The 21351-nt window shown below is 38.1% G+C and overlaps 1 protein-coding gene across 2 annotated transcripts; it reads left to right on the top strand.

Moving 5' to 3' along the window:
• Positions 1 to 660: 660 nt before the first annotated feature.
• GPR85 (G protein-coupled receptor 85) lies at positions 661 to 5473 on the top strand. Of its 2 annotated transcripts, none has more exons than XM_035021447.1 (3): positions 661 to 729; positions 891 to 1008; positions 2114 to 5473. In XM_035021447.1, exon 3 carries the CDS (start codon positions 2281 to 2283, stop codon positions 3391 to 3393), a length of 1113 nt encoding a protein of 370 aa, XP_034877338.1. In that variant the 5' UTR covers positions 661 to 729; positions 891 to 1008; positions 2114 to 2280; the 3' UTR covers positions 3394 to 5473. The 2 variants fall into 2 exon arrangements, with proteins under 2 accessions (XP_034877338.1, XP_034877337.1); XM_035021446.1 differs by having other exon boundaries at positions 687 to 729; positions 894 to 1008.
• Positions 5474 to 21351: the final 15878 nt, after the last annotated feature.

Genomic DNA, 21351 nt, shown 5'->3' with positions numbered 1-21351 from the left:
TCTTTCTTTCTTTCTTTCTTTCTTTCTTTCTTTCTTTCTTTCTTTCTTCTTTCTTTCTTTTTCTTTCTTTCTTTCTTTTTCTTTTTCTCCCCCCTCCCACCTAACCTGCAAATGCAAAGGTCAGCTGGGGAAATCATTAAAAAGGAAATCTAAAAGAAGCTTCCAATGCATTGGACCACCCTAAAAGAGAAAGGAAGGAAATGTTCGGGGAAGGCTAGGGTTCCGGGAAGCTGAAGAGGGGGCGAGCGCCCCCGACACCGTGGCTTCTCCTGGCGCTGCCCTAAGGGAAGAGGATGGGCCTGAGGTCCTTAAAAAAGCCTTTCCGAGCCCCCACTTCAGATGTGGGGATGGAAAAGTTCAGAAGCAGCCAGAAAGGGACAAAAACCTAATTTTGCCACCTCAACAGGACAGGATATTCAATAAGCCCTGCCAGCTCTGGAAACGGGTCGAGGCTCCTGTTGGCTCCACAGAGGCTGAAGCAGCCCTCGCCGCCGCCCTCGCCGCCGCCGCCGCCGCCGCCGCCGCCGCCGCGGCGGCGGCCCCTGCGTTACTGGGGGAGACGGTGCCGCTGCGACAGGGGAGGACGCGGCTGGAGCTCAAGGAGGCTCCAGCGCGCAGGCGCCGCCGAGCCCTGCCTGGATGCTCAGTCAAGGCACTAAGGCAAAAAAAAAAATCAGCAATTTATAGAAAGAAGAAGCTATAGTCTGTCGGGATATCCAACGCCAACAGGTAGGAGGATATACTCTCGGTTAAGTTTGGGGGGAGGGGGGCGCACAGTGTTGATGAAACTGCAGGTTCACCGGCACCGAGCCCTCCCTGAGGTTTTTTGTTTTTTGTTTTTTTGACAATAAACTGCATAATGGAAGTACATTCAGACAATGCATCTTCAGTAGGGCTTATTGAGAGCTCCATTTCTGGAAAGCGTTGCAAGACTGAGGAATATCAGACTGCGAATCACCGGGAACAGTTCCCTTGCAGCACAGAAGCAATCTCTCTCCCCATCTTCGCGTATGTAATGCATGTCTCTCTCCCCCTCCCCCTCCTCCACCCCACATTATAAATCCAGGGGTGGCGGATTTCAGGTTTCGTAATGTTGCATGATGTGATCGGTATTTACCCGGGGATGTACCGGTGGGGAAATTAACATCATCGAACGCAGTTTTGCCTGGGCTTCCATCAGCATATTCCGGGCTAGCGAGAAGTGGCAAAGGAAACATGCTTCGTGGGAATAACAGAAGAAGCCGATTTTCCTGGTGTGGCTCTCAGGCACCCAGGACACAATGTGCATTTTGTTTTAAAATGAAGCCACTTGCGATTTGCAGCAAAGATTATCAGTGTAAATAGGAAAGGCTTAATTGCCCAAGAAACACAGGTTCATGTTAAATTCATTTGAATCCAGGCAGCCAAGGTTTACAAATGGAAGTGCATTATTCCTCTGGGTGTGTTTCCCTGGCCAATATTTACATTAACCGTTTTTAATAATCATGTGGGTTTAAAGGAGAAAAGATTTACCAAAAATGGGGGGTAGGGTGGGGAGGGAAAGACAAAAGATTAAATCACATCGAATCCTGGATAAGTTCCTATTAATTTCAAAGTCTAATGTTCAAACTGTGCTTTAAGATGAATCAACAAATACTCTTCTTATAATATGCAGCATGAATAGTGGCACTTGAGTTAAAAGACATATTTTGCAAGGGCTCTTTGGATCCATATCAGCAGGAAAGCTGCCTGTAAAACACTGACAGATACTAACAGAACTCAAATAAATGTAGGGAGTCTCGTTTCTGTCTCCTATCAGCAATCTTGTAGATTCCACTGTAACATTAGTGATTAACTCCTGGACTGGCATATTTTATGATTGTGGAACATTTCATTCCTTCTGTCCTAAAGGTACCCAATCAAATTTATGTTCTCCAAAATAGGGACATCTTAAAATTCATCTAGTTCAGAAAACTAAACAAGCCATTTTTCTGAAATCTCAAACAAATACTAAAGCAAATATTATTCAAAATTAAAACTTTATTTGCTTCCTCGTAAATGAACAGCTTTATGTTAGCACTGCCTGACATCATTACTTGTTAACTTAAGAACTGATAGCTCATTTTTTTTCCAGATATTCTGATGGCAAATCAAATGGAAGAAAAGAGGAAGCATGACTGCAGATCGCATCAGTTCTCTTTGTGGATTACATTTTCAGTAAAATGTATGGATCTATCTTTTCCTTCTTATATCTAGATCATGAGACTTGACTGAGGCTGTATCTTTATCCTCCATCCATCTATGGCGAACTATAGCCATGCAGCTGACAACATTTTGCAAAATCTCTCTCCTCTAACAGCCTTTCTGAAACTGACTTCCTTGGGTTTCATAATAGGAGTCAGTGTGGTGGGCAACCTTCTGATCTCCATTTTGCTAGTGAAAGATAAGACCTTGCATAGAGCACCTTACTACTTCCTGTTGGATCTTTGCTGTTCAGATATCCTCAGATCTGCAATTTGTTTCCCATTTGTATTCAACTCTGTCAAAAATGGCTCTACCTGGACTTATGGGACTCTGACTTGCAAAGTGATTGCCTTTCTGGGGGTTTTGTCCTGTTTCCACACTGCTTTCATGCTCTTCTGCATCAGCGTCACCAGATACTTAGCTATCGCCCATCACCGCTTCTATACAAAGAGGCTGACCTTTTGGACGTGTCTGGCTGTGATCTGCATGGTGTGGACTCTGTCTGTGGCCATGGCATTCCCCCCAGTTTTAGATGTGGGCACTTACTCATTCATTAGGGAGGAAGATCAATGTACCTTCCAACACCGCTCCTTCAGGGCTAATGATTCCTTAGGATTTATGCTGCTCCTTGCTCTCATCCTCCTAGCCACACAGCTTGTCTACCTCAAGCTGATATTTTTTGTCCACGACCGAAGGAAAATGAAGCCAGTCCAGTTTGTAGCAGCAGTCAGCCAGAACTGGACTTTTCATGGCCCTGGCGCCAGTGGCCAGGCAGCTGCCAATTGGCTAGCAGGATTTGGAAGGGGTCCCACACCACCCACCTTGCTGGGCATCCGGCAAAATGCAAACACCACGGGCAGAAGAAGGCTCTTGGTCCTAGATGAGTTCAAAATGGAGAAAAGAATCAGCAGAATGTTCTATATAATGACTTTTCTCTTCCTAACCTTGTGGGGCCCATACCTGGTGGCCTGTTATTGGAGAGTTTTTGCAAGAGGGCCTGTAGTACCAGGGGGATTTCTAACAGCCGCTGTCTGGATGAGTTTTGCCCAAGCAGGAATCAATCCTTTTGTCTGCATTTTCTCCAACAGGGAGCTGAGGCGCTGTTTCAGCACAACCCTCCTTTACTGCAGAAAATCCAGGTTACCAAGGGAACCTTACTGTGTTATATGAAGGAGCATCTGGAAATCTTTAGCCTTGTGAAACACTAACCTTCTCTGCTAAGCAATCGTGGCCTGTAGCCATATCTTGAGAAGAAAATCAAGAATGGGATCAGCGGTTATAAGGATTTGGGCAACATTCTGCAGTCTTTGCAATAGTTCACCTATAATCCTATTTTAAATCTCAGAGTGATCCTGCTGACTGCCGGCGAAGGTTTGTAATTAAGAAAGGACTGAACCACTGCCCTAAGTTTCTTTATGTGGTTGAAAACTAGATAATGAAAGTAGCAGGTGCTAAGTATCAGTGCTAAATGCTGTGTATATCACTACTTATGAAAAAAAAACATCAAAAAAACAATTAGCATTGGACATCTTAATAAATTAAGTTGACATGAGGTAAATGTGTTGATAAAAACTAATTTTAGAAGTTTGAAGACTTTAAAACATTTCATACTATTACTGTTTTGCAAAGACTAAAATATTTGGGGACTTAAAGTACTGTAATCCACTAAAGATGTGCCATGAATTATTGGATTATCACACTTTTAAAAATTCGCCTTGTAAGTTTGGGGAGCATTCCAAAGCAGTATATTGGTTCCAATTAGAGTTTACTCTTTTTTTTTTTTTTTGTATTAATACATTACTATTTCTAAATACCACTTTCCTTACCTACTAGTGAAATTGCTAGCATCGAACTGTATTATGTGGTTTTTGTTGATTTGGTATAAAGTTTTTCCAATTCATTTATATTTTACAAATGCTAGATATTGGTCTGGGAGGCAACATTAATGGTACCAACTGATCACAACTGAGCAGTTCTAATAATGCAGAATAAACACATGTTGCCTTAAAGGGTTATCTAGTATCTTTCATCTTATTTAGCATTGGAGCAAATAGGGGAAATCGAATTAGTAACTGGTCATGGTCATGCATCTGGAAGTGCATGGACGATCATTTAATACTCTTTTTCCTTTTTCCTCACATGGTTTGAAAATTAAGGTGCACATCACTGGGATAATGAAAATTTCTTCTGAGGTGTGCTACCCATTCTAGTGTGTTCTAAGAAGCAGGCAGTTGATGTATGTTTATATTTTAAATCAGCTGTCAAAGGGAGACCACAGCCTTAGTATGACATCCTGCACAATTTGTGAAGCATTTATTCTACCGAAGGCACAGTCTTGTTTATACTTTCTGCACATTCAGTGTATTGGTCGTTTAAATTATTTCAGTTTTAACTTGTGAAAGCTTATAATATGATTTCTGGTATTTTAGAAATACATTAGAGTCTGTGAGTCTCATTCTTTAAGATACAGATGTGTGAATTTCAATATAAAGTTGCATTTGCCAAAATTTACCCGTGTAGCCTGTTACTTTTCTTGGAATAAATTTTACATTTTTGGCAATTAACAATTTCTTTTGACCTGGGAGGCAAGCACAAAGTAGGAAGACTAGCTTTATTATGGTTTTGCTTTTTTATTTTTGTAGCTATTATGTTTTGGAACTGGAAATGCACGAACGATAGGGAGCTTAAAGCTGGTAAACTGACAATATTATCTACAAAAGCATTATTTGGTAGCTTATCATAATTATTTCTCTATTTATTCTTACAAGCCAGTAATGTTTAGAGATACATACCTGCTTAATTGATTGGTTCAGAATTTTGATATAAATACCACATTTTAATTTGGAGCAATGCAGAAATTTTGGATTCTAAATATATAACATCTAAGAAGAATGGTTTACGATAATATTATGACAAAACCAGAAAAGTTATTGTTTTTGTTTTCCATTGTTTTCATTTGTGTTATTTTTGTTTGGTTTGGTTTGGTTTGGTACTTGAAAAATAAGATTAGGAATCTAATGGAACAGAATTCTTTATTGCTACAGTACTTCTGTAAAGAGAATATCAATATAAATATAAATAAGGAAAAACAAATCACTGGAATGTCTCAATTACATATGCAACTATTCAGTTTTGCTCATATGAGGACAGCTCAAGCCATGATTTAGTGAGCACTGTGTTTGACCTCATTTTACTTTATACCAAAGTTGATTGGATCTGAGACAAAGTTTAATGTACAACAGGAGTTGAATCTAGCAATAAAGGCCCCTTGTTGATACTAAAATCATTATCCAAAATGCAATAAAGGAAATGTTATCAAAAGGTATTCTGATAACAATGTTTCCAACTCAAAAAAAAGTTATAGTAGAGGTGTAATTACAATGATTATATTTATAGAGAACTTTGCTTAGAGGTTCAAATATCACCAGCAATCAGTGGAACATTCAGCGATTGTCTTGCAGCCAGAGATCAGCTATTATCAACACTAACCTCCATAACATAGACAAGAAAACTGAGGCATAGATTGAAGGTGGGGGATTGAGGAGTCAAAAGCAAGAGCCAAGTGAGATTGCCTGACCTCACCTAGCTATTTGGAATAACAGATTCCAACAGCTTTGGTAAGTGATCAGTGAATAATGCAGAGCCCTCGTGACTTTTATTTAAGCTTCCTTTTGACTAACTTGGCATTTCAGGTCAAGGGGCAAGCACTGGGTGAGATACATCCCCAGTTAATTGATGCCATTTGTAAGTCAATGAGTAATGGTAGCAATCCTGTAAAAGTCTGCTTCTGTGTCTTAATGACCAAATCACATTATCTATTTTGGCACCCATTCCAATATTCAATATTTAAAAACAGTTGGTAACTAATTCAACTTGAAAATGTTAATAATTTTCAACCCCTGAAAATATTCCCACTGGCGAGTCTAACTTCCCTGGTGAGTCTAACTTCCCCATCCCATTATCAATAATAATGTGTCCCTCCTGGACTAATTACACCTGAGCTGAACAGTCTTTAAATTGTTTTCCTTAATAGTGATGATATGTTTGCATGGATGTGTCTATACGACCTCATCTGCTTCCTTTGGTGCACAGGGGATTTACTTGTGAGATGCCTGGCTGGAACTAGGCATTCAGTCTGACTGTGGAATCCTATGCAGCTATTAACTGAGGCAAAAGGAGGTGAGTAACTTGCCCAGTTTCCCACAGAGGCCCCATTTAAATAACATAAATTTAACCATACTAATTAGAAAAAAATTATTTCTAGGAAAACCTATTGACTGAATCACCTTCTTCAAGTGTTAGCTGGTTGGATTTCAATACCAGCATTTTTCAGAGGTTAGATGATTTGTCATTGCTAACACGTGGATATGGCCACTTATCCATTTATCTCTACCTCCATGACTGCTACTTGAATTGCTTATTAATTTATTTATTCATTCGACCAATATGTATTGGGCCCTGGGGCTTGGTGCTGGGAGCATAGTGGAAAACAAGACAGAACAGTCTCTCATGAAGATTTCTTAGTCTAGTGGGAACGACAATTAAATATGTAGTAGCAACGAGTTACAAGTGTTATGATAGTAAACATTTCTAAGATGGACTTGGTATTAATGGCCATAAATGGACTGTTCTCCCATTTTTCCTTCGGTGCCTTACCTCATATCTTTTCCCAGTATGCCTCGGGATCTTTTATGTATCATATTGCCGCAATTCAGAAGGAACCTCCCGTTCTGCTCACTCTTCATTTCGATGAATCACCACGTTAGATTTGGGAACCGAAGTTCCCATGTTGTTGCTATACACAAAATAACAGCAAAATCTGAGTGTTAAAATTACCCCATGTCCTGACTGTCCATGTCTACATGAGAGATATTTCAGTTCCTTCGAGAAACTTGGAGGTGTCTTTTCCTACATACTCATACCTTCCTACAAAGTAGCATGAGAATGCCTGGGTAAAGTGTCATCAAAGAAGGCACTAAGAAGCCAACTCCCGGTGTCCTCCCTGCTGCTTAAGCAAAGATGGGAATAACCTGTGCAACGGGGTGCATATCTTTTGCTGTGAAAGCATGCCACTGCCAAGTTTTTAAAGCCCCTTTTTGCAGACACCGTAAAACTCCCTGAGCCCATAATCTGAAAGGTTTGTTTGGCCTCTAAAATTTATTTCTATTGCAAATACGATTAAAGATCTTCACAATGATAGAGACATATTTCTTTTCAGCTAAGCCATGTAATAGTCATGTTGCAACGGGGATTACTATAGGACAGTTTGTAAACAGAACCAAAACTTCACTTCTGTGTGTTCACCATTAGATAAATTTATTTTGTTCCATTTTTTTATTTTACGCCACGTTGTTATCCAAACAAACAAAAACCAGTTTATATTGATGCCATATTAAAAAGAAAAGAAAAGAAGATGATAAATGTTAATGTTTCAAATACTGGTTAAACACATTATTTAAGGTAGATTGTTGCCAGAATTGTGGGTTATTTACAATTCCCAAACCTCGTGAGTTTATTCTTCTGTGTAAACATACATCATTTTCATGTTTGTGAATATTCTCTTCTAAATGTTTTGAATGGAAATTGCAGGGTCTACTAGGATAATTGTTTATTGTTGACTTTTTTTTTGTTGTTGTCAAATCTGGGCATGCTAGTGTTCTGTGACTTCCCCAATTTCCTCAGAAACTCTTTTTTACACCATATTAAAATGATACAATTGCTTCATTTTGAGGCACAAGCTCATAATTAGTCTCAAAATTGGCTGGATTTTTTTTTTTTTGCCATTAGTCAAACAGTCAAATAAGTTATGGTTATTGAAAACTCGAGCAACAGAGGGACTTTTTTTTTTTTTGGCTGTTGGCCTTATACTGCAATGTAACAGGTCCTAAAAAATATATTAAGACCAAGAGGCTTTAACTTTATAAAAGGATTATATAAATAAGACCTGATTTTTAAAATGGAAAAGGAGCTTTTATATCATCTCCTTTTGCCAAGGGGATGATGTCCATGAGTTACGCAAACCCTTTGGATTAAAAGGCTTTTAAAGCCAGTTTTCCTCCCACCAGATCAGGCAGTTAATACAAGGGCTGGAATCCTATAAAAGCCCTGGAAGAAAGCAAAGAGAATGTGTTTACCTCTGAGTGATTGTAGAAAAAGGCCTCAAGGGGCGCCTGGGTGGCTCAGTTGGTTAAGCGACTGCCTTCGGCTCAGGTCATGATCCTGGAGTCTCGGGATTGAGTCCCGCATCGGGCTCCCTGCTCAGCAGGAGGTCTGCTTCTCCCTCTGACCCTCTTCCCTCTCGTGCTCTGTCTCTCATTCTCTCTCTCTCAAATAAATAAATAAAATCTTTAAAAAAAAAAGAAAAGAAAAGAAAAAGGCCTCAAAAATGCCACAGATGGTGTGGGGCTTGGAATTATTCACACTTGACATTCACAACCAGCTCCTAGTTCCTTTTGGTGCCACTGGACAACATCATCCTCAGAAAGACACAAGTTTTCAAGCTTGGCTTGGAGGCAAAAAGCAGTTTCTTTTTTTTTTTCCCCTCTGTGTGTTTAGAAAAATAATAGATTCTTGACACAAATATTAAAATTGATATTATAATGTACATCTTGGTTTATGGGGTTTTGAATAGACAATAAAAACACGTTGAACTGATATGGATATTCAAGATCATGGGATGAGGAAGTAACTTATTATAATACTTGGAAAAATGTATTATAATATTAAAAAACTTTAAAGCTGAATTGACAGTTGAACTTCAACTAGCTTAAAGTTAATTAGTTGTTTCTTTTCGTAGCTTTAAGAAAGAAAAATCTGACTAGATGAAGGAAGAAGAGTTTGTTTCTCCTCCATCAGGGGAAAAATATGTTGAATTGAGAGAATTCATTTTCTCTAGGGAAAAAAGGAATTTAGGTCATTTTTAGTAAGCATTTTCCTTAGACATAATTCAATTCAACAATCGTTTACTGTGTGCCTACAACACATATGATGTTTTTCATCAAGAAAAAGTAGATGACAGTACAAATGTCCTGGGGTTATTGAGAGGATTCAGTGAGTGCATCCTTGCGAAGCCCTTAGGAGAGAGTCTGGCATCTTAAATAAATTTTACTTTTTACCGGCTCTCTCACAGCTCACCATCTAGCAGCAGAGATACAAACAAATTATGAGACAATGTGATAAGTGCTGTGAGAGATTAGCGTTAAAGAAACACAGACAAGCAATTAACTCTGTGAAGATGGCAGAAGGAAGGTGGGACAGGAAAGGTGGCAACTGAACTCAGTCTTGAAGGATCATTTTAATTTCATCTGCCTGACAAAGTTGGGAAAGCCATGGCAGACCGAGGAAATGATAAAATGAGCAAAAGGCAAAGAGATTCTGGAGCTCATGTTGTGTTCAACATAGGAATTCACTAATCAGAGAAATTTAATGTTGTGTGGCTGGAGCTTAGGTCCCTGCAAGGGTAGGGGCAATGTGGTACAGAGGTTCAAAAGCACAAGACTTGAAAGTTTAAGTCCTTATTCTGTCCTTAATTTACTAGCTTTATGATTTTGAACAAGTTAATTAAACTCTTTGAGCCTCAATTAGCTTATCTGGCATGGCAGGGGTGGGAGTGGTGAGTCGTAGCAATCATTACTTTTAAAGTGTTGCTTGAAGATTTCATGAGACAATATAATAAAAATAGATCGAATAGGGGTGTCTGGCTGGCTCAGTCGGTGGAGCATGCAACTCTTGATCTTGGGGTTATGAGTTCAAGCCCCATGTTGGGTATAAAGATTACTTAAAAATAAAATCTTAAAAAAATAGATAAAATAATGATAACGAACGATTATTAAGTACTTACTACGTGCCAAAGATTGTTCTAAACACTTTTCATTTATTAGCTCGCTTGGTTTTCACAATGAGTAGATGCTATTATGATCCATACTTTATAAATGAAGAAACTGAAGCCCAGAGAAGTTAAGTCACGGACACAAGTTAGTACTTACTAGGCAAACATGGATGTAAAGCACTTAGCACAGTACCCAGGCCGGAGTGAGCGTTCTATAAATGTTGGCTTTTGTTGCTGCTGCTACTGTGGATTTCCACACAATCACTGGGAAGGTCAGAGACTGACTAATGGGAGCTGAAGTTACAGCCCAAACAGAGCGGCAGCCTCAGACCATAGCCTCACCTTGCTCTTCCCCCATTTTCCCACCGAGAATCTAGAGGAAGCAAAGAACAGTAGTTGACTGCTTACACAGAGGATCATATTACTGCACAAATAGGAGAATCCATCTCATCTTTCAAATGACTTTTTAGAAGGACATTGCTCAAATTACATCACTCAGGTTTTCAAAGTGGGAGACCCAACTCATGCTGCGTGGAGAACTTCTCCTAGATCCGGCTCATATTCTCCCATCCTAAATCGGTTTGGTACCTGTCTGAACTAACTGGAGATTTTAAGTGGATGATTACTGCAGGCTGGGGAAAAGCCTTTCATGGAGTCTCGCTTTGTGTCAAGTGGTCAAGTCTCCCTTTAAAGATCCACCTTCTAGGATGACCATTCCCAGCCGTTTTCCAACTACCAACATTTAAATTTCCCTACTCTGAAACCTCTCCAGAGGCTTCTGTAGCCTCTAACTATTGACTATTGACTATTCTCTAACTATTGACTCATAGTCCGTTGTTTACACACCTGGCCATCCTTCACTGCATTTTTTTAAAGCTGTTGCTTTGCCCGCTTGAACTCCCCCCTACATTCATCCCAACTGAGCTTCAGTCTTTTTATTTGACCTCTTACTTTACCAGTTATTTTACCAAAGTGATTTCATCTACTAAAGTAACAGATGCTGTCAGCCCCCTACTCCAGTTTGGTGCTGTTTGCAGTCTCGGTAAACATAGTTTTTATTTAATTATCTTGTGTAGCTTGAAAAAGAAAAAGGGTGCCAGCCTGGGTCACCAGGAGCTAAGCTGCTGACCAGCTACAGGCTGCAGTCAATTCACTTGACCTCTTAGTTCCCTCAACTGTATAATGAAGACGTTGATCTCTAAAGTTCCTCCAGCTTGGAAAAATCTATGGTTTGTTCATCTGGGTCACTGATACCCTAAGGACATTAATGACATGGTTATTTCTAACAAACATAGCTTCCCCATGAATGACCCGTGGTCCACGGAGAGCCATTTGCCATGTACAATATTTCAACGAACCAGGATCATACTTAAGCCATTGTAGGCCCAACCTGAACCCAGCTTGTTGACATCAACACTAGAGAATATCTATAGCATATTAAAGTACTCTTTCACAGGGCTCTTGCTTTATTCATAATAGCATTTTCAATTTTAATCAGACAGACTTGATGCTCTGCTTTCATTTCAAATAATCAAATTAAGGTCTTCCTCGTTAGTATAGTGGTGAGTATCCCCGCCTGTCAAATAATCAAATTTATAGATATTTGGGCCCTGTTATTCCTTTTTATGTTCTATTCTTAATTATAAATAATTCATGGATTTCTTTTAAAGGGCACCAAATTTATTTCAAGTTCCTGTAGCAAATATATGAAACATAAAATTTAGGAAGATATTTTAGTACCTCCACAGTTTGTAATTATAGAATGATCCATCTTTGAATAGATATTTAAGAAGCATCTACTGTGTACAAGGAGTTGTACTGGGTGCTTAATAAATCTTGTTATTGAATCTGGTTTGGCTGAGGTTTTAGTCTTAAAGACTTGTAAAATGAACACAAATCTGGTTTTCTTTTTGCAGTTGTTTTTGTTATGCTTTACATGCATGAAGACTTTGGTTTTTAAATTCCACCCAGTACAAAAGTGTTTTCCTATTATTTTTAATCACACCCTACGCTTAGATTTAAATGGCTATAATTAATGGTGCATTTTTATTTACAATTTCTGATTTGCAGCAACAAAACTATTTAGTTACCATAAAACACCCTTTTTAAATATATTTTGAGTCTCGTGGCTTGTTGACTTTTAAGAGAATGAACTAGAAAAGATAACATTCTTATCATGGTAGTAACTCTTTCGCTACTAATAAAGAATTTGGTAGGTAATAGGGGGAAAATATTCATGCATCCTAGAATTCATAATTCAAGGAAACAAATGTTCCCATGTTTACGTGGCTCTGATACACTCAGAGTGCGTTGGGAATTCTGTACAATTATTGCATCGGTGCTTTTTGATATGATGCCACTCAGTTCCCTGATGCAGAAAGAACCTGTGTTCTTCTCAGTGGTGCTATTATTTGTTATGCCTGGAAGGTCTTGAGCATTTTCTGCAGTGCCAGAGCTCCAGTGCTTTGTATTTCCATCATGGGCATGAGAAAATGTCATTTTCAAGAAGAAAAAAATGAGAGAGAAAGACATTTTTCTAGTGTATTGAGTTTTGCTAGAGAATATTTGCTCTCTGTTGCAATTTTAAGACAGACTTAAATTGTATGTACATGATAAAATATCCTCATAAATATTCAACTAAGAACTATTCTGTTTTCGACCAACTAAAACTATACTTATATTGTGATATTAATAGTCAATTATAGAGTGTTCATTATAATGTACAGAGGGGAAATACAAAGGAAATTACAGACTTAACTTCCTCCTTAGATGTTTCTGTATGGCAGAAGACAGTTAAATACATTTCTTCATTAGTAGCAGAAACCAAGATACAGTAGGACATATGTATATAATGACCAAAGGGAAGTCACATAAAGAATTGAGAGGGATGGGTAAGGTGGTTCCAGGGATGGGAACAACTGACACCAGAAAAAAAAATTTCATTAATAAGAAAGTTTGAGAAGTTTGAAAGTCATAGGAAGAAAGAATGGGGCTAATATTTTAAGTGGTTTAGAAATTGACCCCACTATTTAAGAACCTGCAACGTCTCTCTATTGTGTACATAAGATCAAATTCAAAACTCTTTATGAAGACCTTTTATGATAAAGCAATGCTCTCATCTATCTATATTCTTCTCTCATTCTTTTCCATTTTACATTCCTTATCAATGCCACATAAATACACAGAGACACCTCTCCCAATATACAGGCACATACTTCCACCACAAGATATCTGACTCAATCCATAGGTCCACTCAAGCTTCACCTTTGATCACTTTGACCCACATTAATTTTTCATTTATCTGCATGCCTCGATCATATTTAATCTGTGTGTGGTTTTACTTGATATAATGGTGTTCTCTGACTGCTTCAGATTTCTCTAGTAAGATTGTGAGCTCATGGGCTTTGTCATCTATTTTCTACCCCCACAAAAAACCCTATCTTACTACTAGGCAATTAATAAAATGCTTAAAAAGTAGAAATATTATTTACATAAAAGAACATAAGAGAAAAATCTTACTTTTAGAAATTTTTTATTAGAAATCTCTTTGTCCTTGTCCAAGTTGAGATGTTAATTCAAATGTTATTTCCAAAACAGGAAGAGAGAGAGAGAATCTATAATCAAAATCTAGATAATCTGGCCCTTTCCTTTGTAAGTGAATATACTATTAATCTAAAAGCCAATGAACTTTAAAATTTTCTTTAGTGGTGATGAATTTTGAACTATTCACACTTTCTCACTTGTCTTCATTGTGATCAGTTTTACACAAATGGCCCATATAATCAGAAAGGCTATGTGATGTTTTATTTATATAGCTCAGCAATTTTAATATAAACATGCTAAGCAATATTGAACCTATATCTGCACATTTTTGAAAAGATTTTCTTCATTTATTTGAGAGACAAAGAGTACGTGCACGTGTGCCTATCGGCGGGGAGGGAAGGCACGGAGGGAGAGGGAGAAGCAGAAACCCTGTTTAGCAGGGAGCCTGATGAGGGGGAGGGAGCCAAAGGCAAACGCTTAACTAACTGAACCACCCAGATGCCCCTATATCTGCAAATTTTTAAAGACATTTTTATTTTGAAATATTCTTCACATTGGACAATATTCACAGCTGAACATATTGTATTAATCAAGGATATCTCTTAATCTATGCTTCAGTAAGGATTTAAATTAGAATCTGATAGAAAACTCATCACAACTTTAAAAACCATCATTTCGAAATTACTTAAAGTGTAATGAAATTTTTTTTCAAGACACACTAATCTAATGCATTTTACATCACTAAGAACAAGATCAAGAACAAGAGTTAGGCTTATCAAGTGTAAATAAATATTGTTTTAACATTGGTATACTTCCTCAATAATTAAAATAAACTTGTAAAATGTATTCTAGAGTAACCTAATTTTTATCAGGTTATTCAAATGCAGTGATTATAAATCTTTCTGAAATACCTTTAAGAATATAACCCTATAATTTTACTTCTATTTTTTATGTGCTAAGAATATTTACCTTCTAATAGCAACTGAATTTTTAATGTATATTCAAGTATACTTTAGAATAATTTTGTTTCATTTCATATGTATAATAGGCTGTTAACAATAACATAAATGTTGTTGAATTTGGTGTGTGAGGGCACCTATTTTGTTAAATTATTGTTATAATGATCATAGTTATTTTAAATCAAAATAAATGAGGACAATTTGTGTGTCAGTTGGACATAGGAGTAAGAGAGCCTTTAAATCTCATTAGCTTCTCAGGGAAATTAATACTCTGGGTATTTATCAGTGATAAATAAAACTGAATGACTACATTTCTTGATTTATAATTATTTAAGAAAAAGAAAAAATTGGGCATATGTCTACATAAGCCCATTTCTACAACTCGTACTTAAAAAAAAAACAAAACTAAAACCTTTAAAGTTTCTTTTGAGAGTTAAATAATTCTAAGAGTCAGAGACAAATAATTATAACCCTTTATTTTATTCACCAAGAATAACCAAAAGTTATGTTTTTCTCTTTTCAGCTAACCGAACGTGGCTTGTGGTTTATTTCTTAAGGAGGGATCATAAAAAAGAATGTTTTAATTATTGTAAGTCAGTTTTCAAGAGAATTCATTCATCATTTATTCATTCATTCAACAAATGCTTATGTACCACCTACTATGTTCCACTCTACATGTTCAGTGCAATGATATAATAATGAATAAAACACACAGAATCTGTTTCCTATGGAACACTTTTTATAAATATGTAGTAGGTTTTATACATATTTTCTTAATCTGAAAATTTGATTATCTCAACTCCAAAAAGAATTTTACCACTTAAAAATTATTGCCATAACTAATGTTTTCACCCTCATTTTTAAAAAAGATTTTATTTATTTATTTGAGAGAGAGAGAGCAGAAGCAGGGGGGAGCAGCAGAGGGAGAGGGAGAAGCAGACTCCCCACTGAGCAGGGAGCCTGACGCGGGGCTCGATCCCAGGACCCCAAGATCATGACCCAAGCCGAAGGCAAACACTTAACCCACTGAGCCACCCAGGCGCCTCTCACCCTCACTTTTAAATGTCAATGATTAAAGAAAACAAAATCATCCCATAGATTCATACCCGAAGTAGCTTATTTCCCAAATCAGAAAAGCAAATGCTCCATCCTACCAGAAAGCACTGAATTCTGGGTATCGTAACTTCAGCAAAAGATCAGTTCTATCATCAAACTGCATTTCACAGATAACGGGCACTGCTGGGGGAATGAGACCATTAGCTTCTAAGCTTATAGCGGTTCCCAACAGGTGGGAATACAATGTCTGTGCAGTGATTCAGTGAAGTCATTTTGCTGGCCAGCTCCCCAGGCTTCCTGGTAAAAGTCAAGTTTCAGCAATATAGCAAGAGTATTCATTTATCAGGGATGTGTGATTTGGTATATTCTATACTCAGTAGGAAAGAAATGAATTATTATTGATTTGATTAGCATTGCTTTTTAAATTGCAAGGACAGCTGCCAAAAACAGGAGGACAGCATGGGTTTCTGTTTTTGGCTTAGAAATATTTACCCCAAAGCCACCTTGTCCATAACTATGGGCAGTGCTGGACAAGCCTAGGAGAGGCTTGTTCATTCCACCTGTGGGTGGAATGAATTCATTGAGAATGGTTTTATAGTACAATGGCCCAGGGAGACTGAGAGTGACCCACTGGTGGCTTTGGTCCCACTCGATAGTCAAGTGAGTTTTCAATTTTGAACCTTGAACAAGCCAACACTGCAGTGGGAATAAGATGATGGAGAAACTAGCCTCTTTGGAAAGCAGAAAAAATTTATAAACACCTGTTATTTCTCTAGGACTAGCTCTACCTCTCCTTTCCACAATTCACCTGCCATCCTTTCATAAAAGGGCTAAAGACTAATACTAGCCTGACTCCATCATGTCAATGCTAAACACATCAGCAATAATAGGCAATGCTTTTTGGGTCAAGAGATGCAAATGAATGTTTTGAATGACCGTGACCAGTACAGATATTTCTCTATTGATTTTGCTTTTAAAAAATTGCATGCTTCTAAATTTGTATTGCTTTCACTTTAAATTTCTATATTATTTGGAAATTACTAGTGAGCATTATTTTTGAGAAATTCTGATACAATTATACTGCATTCACTTTAAAAGAAAGCAAATGAAAAATGCAATTTTCTATTTCTGTTTTCTCATCGTCATTGTACAGATTTGAAATTGTTAGTGCTTCCTCTCTGTAAGGGCTATGCCATAAAATTAAGATTTCCCCAGTTATTGAGGTATAAGGAATTTGAATAAATCCATTTTTGAGTGGATGCCTGCAGAAGGGCAAATCAGAGGCCACAAAACCAAGGCTGCTCACCCCACATTGCCCTCAAAAGCCCAAAGACTCAGTCTCATGCACCCACCAAAGTAATAGAAGAAAAAAACACAAAACAAAGGTCGTGATTCCTGCTGACGAAATAAATGGCACCATGGGATGAATAATGCAAACAGCTATTTTAAGTCTATGAAATAAAAAGGCATTTCTAAAGAGTAAATACCACATCAGGGATAAGTTAATAGGAAAAGGGAGTCTGAAAAGCTCTGAAGACAGACCTAATCATTCTAAGCTTGTGAGTCTGATGAATATTCTCAGGCAATAATACCACAACAGATTGAATTCTTATTATAGCACATCACATTGTTTCAGTGAAATAAAATGAATTACAAAGTCATTGGATAGAGTGACATTTCAGGGGAGCTGGAAGTGTTTTGTTGGTCATCCTGAAAGCCTTCCCTGAAAGTATTTATGTCTTCTAGTTTCTGTATGTTATCAACTGACAGTAAGTCACTGGTTTGCGTATTAACACAGAACAAAAAAATTTCTATGGGAAAAAAATGTTAGTTACCCTATTCATAGATACTATATGGCCAAGAATGTATGTTCATTATTTATATTTTTTTACTTTTAAATTGACTATACAGGCATATTTTAGAAATAATCAGAATAGGTGTTTTAAAATGTAATATGACACAAAGTTCAGTTCTATAAGTCTGAAGATGTGAATTCTAATTTGGATGTTGCCACTAACCTGTTGAAACTGGACCTCAGTTTCATCATTCTTAAAACAACCTCTGAGACAAACTCTTCCTGGTCGGACACTTAACTGGGTTTCCTTCACTGTTTCAACTATGCTTTTTTATTCTACTAAGACTGTCATGATGAAATTTAATTCACATACACTGCATAATTTCCTTCAACTAGATTAAAGAAAAAGGGAGCCATCTAATAACAATGAACCCTATTTCCATAACTAGTACCCAAATGGTCTAAAAGAAATTATGGGGATTCTAAATGTGATAAAGTATGCACACTACACATATAAAGCCTTCCAAGTATGGAAAGAACTTCATTTTTTATTTTATTTTTTTAGAGAGAGAGAGAGCGTGCATGCACGAGTGGTGGGGAGGGACAGAGGGAGACGGAGAGAGAAAATCCCAAGCAGGCTCCATGCCCAGATCTCACCACCCTGAGATCATGACCTGAGCTGAAGTCAAGAGTCGGATGCTTAACTGACTGAGCCACCCAGGGGCCCCTAGAAAATAACTTGAAACAATTTTATATACATATATTCTGAAAGTTATACAAGCTATAAAATGACTGAAGGGGAAATATTCTTTATATGAGGAGGAAAGATAGTGAATCATGTCACTTTGACACTTCTAAGGATAGGTAGAGAATGACTGAAATAACATATCAGATGAATGGGCCATGTAACACATCCAGATTCAGATCCCATGGGGACTTGAGTGGTGGAAGCTATTATTTTATTTATGGTTATAGTAACCAAATAGTGGCAGAAACTAACGGTGTACAATGAAGGCTCAAGAGAATTTAGATAACTTAAAAATAATTGTAGCTTTATATAGGACTTATAGCTTAAAATTAGTCATCTGTAGCAAAAAAAAAAAAAAAAGGTATGTTACTGATCCAACCACAGAGAGCAGAACTATTTATTGCAGGTAAGGGGGTCAGTTTGTAATCTGGACAACTGCTGGTTAAGACTAACCTTACACAGGGTAGATGACCATCCACAGTGTATAATTTGAGGGGCCACAAGATTCTTTCCCCCAAAATAATTTTTTCACTTACCTGCCCTGCAAGAGGAGTAGCCTCCAGAAGGACAGTGTGAAGGTGTATGTGAGTACCAGTGGAGATTTGAGGAGGATATTATTTATCACCAGTAATATCTTGACTGCTAATCCAGTGGCATTTCTTGATCCTTAGGTTGCCTTATTCCTCGGCACCGTTGGCACAGTTTGCCACTATGTCCTTCGTGTTACATTCTCTTTCTTTTACAATAACGTGAGCCACTGGCGTTCCTCCTCCTTCTCTGGCTGGGCCTTCTCAGTCTCCTTTGTAGGCTCCACTTCTTGCTTAAATGCTGTTGTTGATCCTTAAGGTGCTGTCCTAGGCCATTCATGTCTGCCTTTCTCTGGACAATCTCTCCTTTGACAATCTCATAGCATAAAGAGTACTGATGATCAACTGTGTAAAGTTGATCACTGTTAACTATTTCAGCACCTTTGTACAGACTAAAAAAAGATACTCCTTCCTTGCTTACCTCTGCAAAAAGCTGTTATAGCATATATACAAATCTACAACACCTATGACACCTAGTGTCAACTTGGATGTGGTACCTTTGTGTCATGCACAACTCATACAGATATATGGGTATGATTCCCATACATACAACTCCAGCTTCAGACATAACAATAGCTAACACTTATTTAGGACTTACTGTGTGAAATGCACTGTTCTAAACATGTAACATATAGTAGTTCATTTAATCCTCACAAAAACCATGTGAGATTGGTACTATTGTTATCCCCATTGTACAGATGAGAAAACAGGTACAGGAAGGTTAGGTTATTTGTCTAAAGTAATGGAGCTTGCAAGTAGTGGAGTCAATATTTGACCCCAGGCAATCTGCCTACAGAGTCCAAATGTATAACTATCTTACAATACTGTTTACTAAAGAATTCTTTTTTTTAAGTGACAAATTCTTGTTTGACATCTCTTGGGTACCTCAGACTCAACATGTTCAAAACTCAGCTTCTCATTTCTTACCCAGACCTGCTCTTTCTCCTGAATTCTCTAGACAATCGTCTTGCTTTATTTTTTTCACCTCTGATTATCAATCTATCTCATAAAATTTCCCTATCTCCATCCCCCGTTCTAGCTTCATACTGATACTCATGAATCAGAAGACTAGAAAGGAAGCTTCGCACTAAAATTTAAGCCTCATGACCTAGAGAATTTGTCTTTTTTACGACTATATCTTCCACTCCAAGAAGAGTTTTTGGCACACAATAAAATATTTAATAAATATTTTTGGAATAACTGGATGCAGATCTGAGTTTGCCATTTGCTTATTTTACTTGCCTTTCAGATGACTTCTTCAAGTCTCAGCCAGACATGTACCCTGTGGTACCTCAGTGCTCAGCTGTAGCTCCTATTACAACCAGTCAGAATCCCCCATGAGAGCCTGGGGCCCTGTAGTCTCTTCCATTCACCATTTAGCCCCCCAGACCCAGCATAGTGCCTGGCACCGGGTCAATATGTATTTGTTGAATTAATAAATAAATGGACCCATGAATGCCTGCCTGTTTCCTCCATCTCTCTGTCTCAAACCATCTCATTGCTCATGTGAAACACAGCAGAAGCTTTCTAACTGGATGGACCCTTTCTAGAATTGCCCTCCTTCCAGACAGTTTTCTGTACTTCAGCCAAAATGAGATTTCTAAAAACCAAACTTGATAATGTGTCTGCCCTATTTAAAACCCTTAAGTGGCTCCCTAATGCTTCAGATAAAGCCTAAATTCCTTGATGTATCTTATAAAGCTACTTTTAACCTGGGCCCTTCATACTTCTTTCACCTAATCTACTTTCAAGCCCTATTTACACTCCATTCTCCAGCATGCCGAATGTTTCCTATTACCATGAGCAAGTCGTGCCTTCTCTTTACTCAGAGCTTTTCTAACGGCTTTGGCCCAGAACACCGACTTCCAACCACCCCTTTCTCTTGGTTAAGACATTTCTCCTTCCAAGAAGCCATCCCTGACCCCTCAAATCTGGATTAGGTATGCATCCTATGTGCTTCCTTTGCTGCAGAAATCTTTAGTACACAGTGTTTTAATTGTCTATGTATTTCCCCATCTTCTCCTCTTGACTGTAAGCTCTATGGGGACAACTATTGCATCCGTCTAATTCACCACTGACTTCCACAGAAGCTTCTACAGTGCCTTGCACATGGTAGGTCCTCAGAATATTGGTTGGATAGGGCGCCTGGGAGGCTCAGTTGGTTAAGAGACTGCCTTCGGCTCAGGTCATGATCCTGGAGTCCCTGGATCGAGTCCCGCATCGGGCTCCCTGCTCGGCAGGGAGCCTGCTTCTCCCTCTGACCCTCCCCCCTCTCATGTGCTCTTTGTCCCTCTCATTCTCTCTGTCTCAGATAAATAAATAAAATCTTTAAAAAAAAAAAAGAATATTGGTTGGATAAATAATTTTTCCCCATCAGTTCAGAATAGTTTATCAAATTAATTCATTGTCCTATTGGATGGCCCAAGAACCTGGACCTGAAAGAAGGAAATAAGGAAGAAATAAGTTTCAGGAGGAGGAAAGGTTTGAGCATTTGTTTAAAAGCAGAAAGTTCTGGATTAAAAATAGTGTCAACCAGGCACAAGCAGAGAGGACAAGCTCAGGGGGGCAGTGGTCATGGGATATGGCTCCAGTAACCATAACAGGACAGTGCA

Source organism: Mirounga leonina, unplaced genomic scaffold, assembly GCF_011800145.1.
Source record: "Mirounga leonina isolate KUSES-001 unplaced genomic scaffold, KU_Mleo_1.0 Mir_174, whole genome shotgun sequence".
NCBI lineage: Eukaryota > Metazoa > Chordata > Mammalia > Carnivora > Phocidae > Mirounga > Mirounga leonina.
Note: the sequence above shows the minus strand (reverse complement) of the source record. Positions and strands in the feature narration are given on the sequence as shown.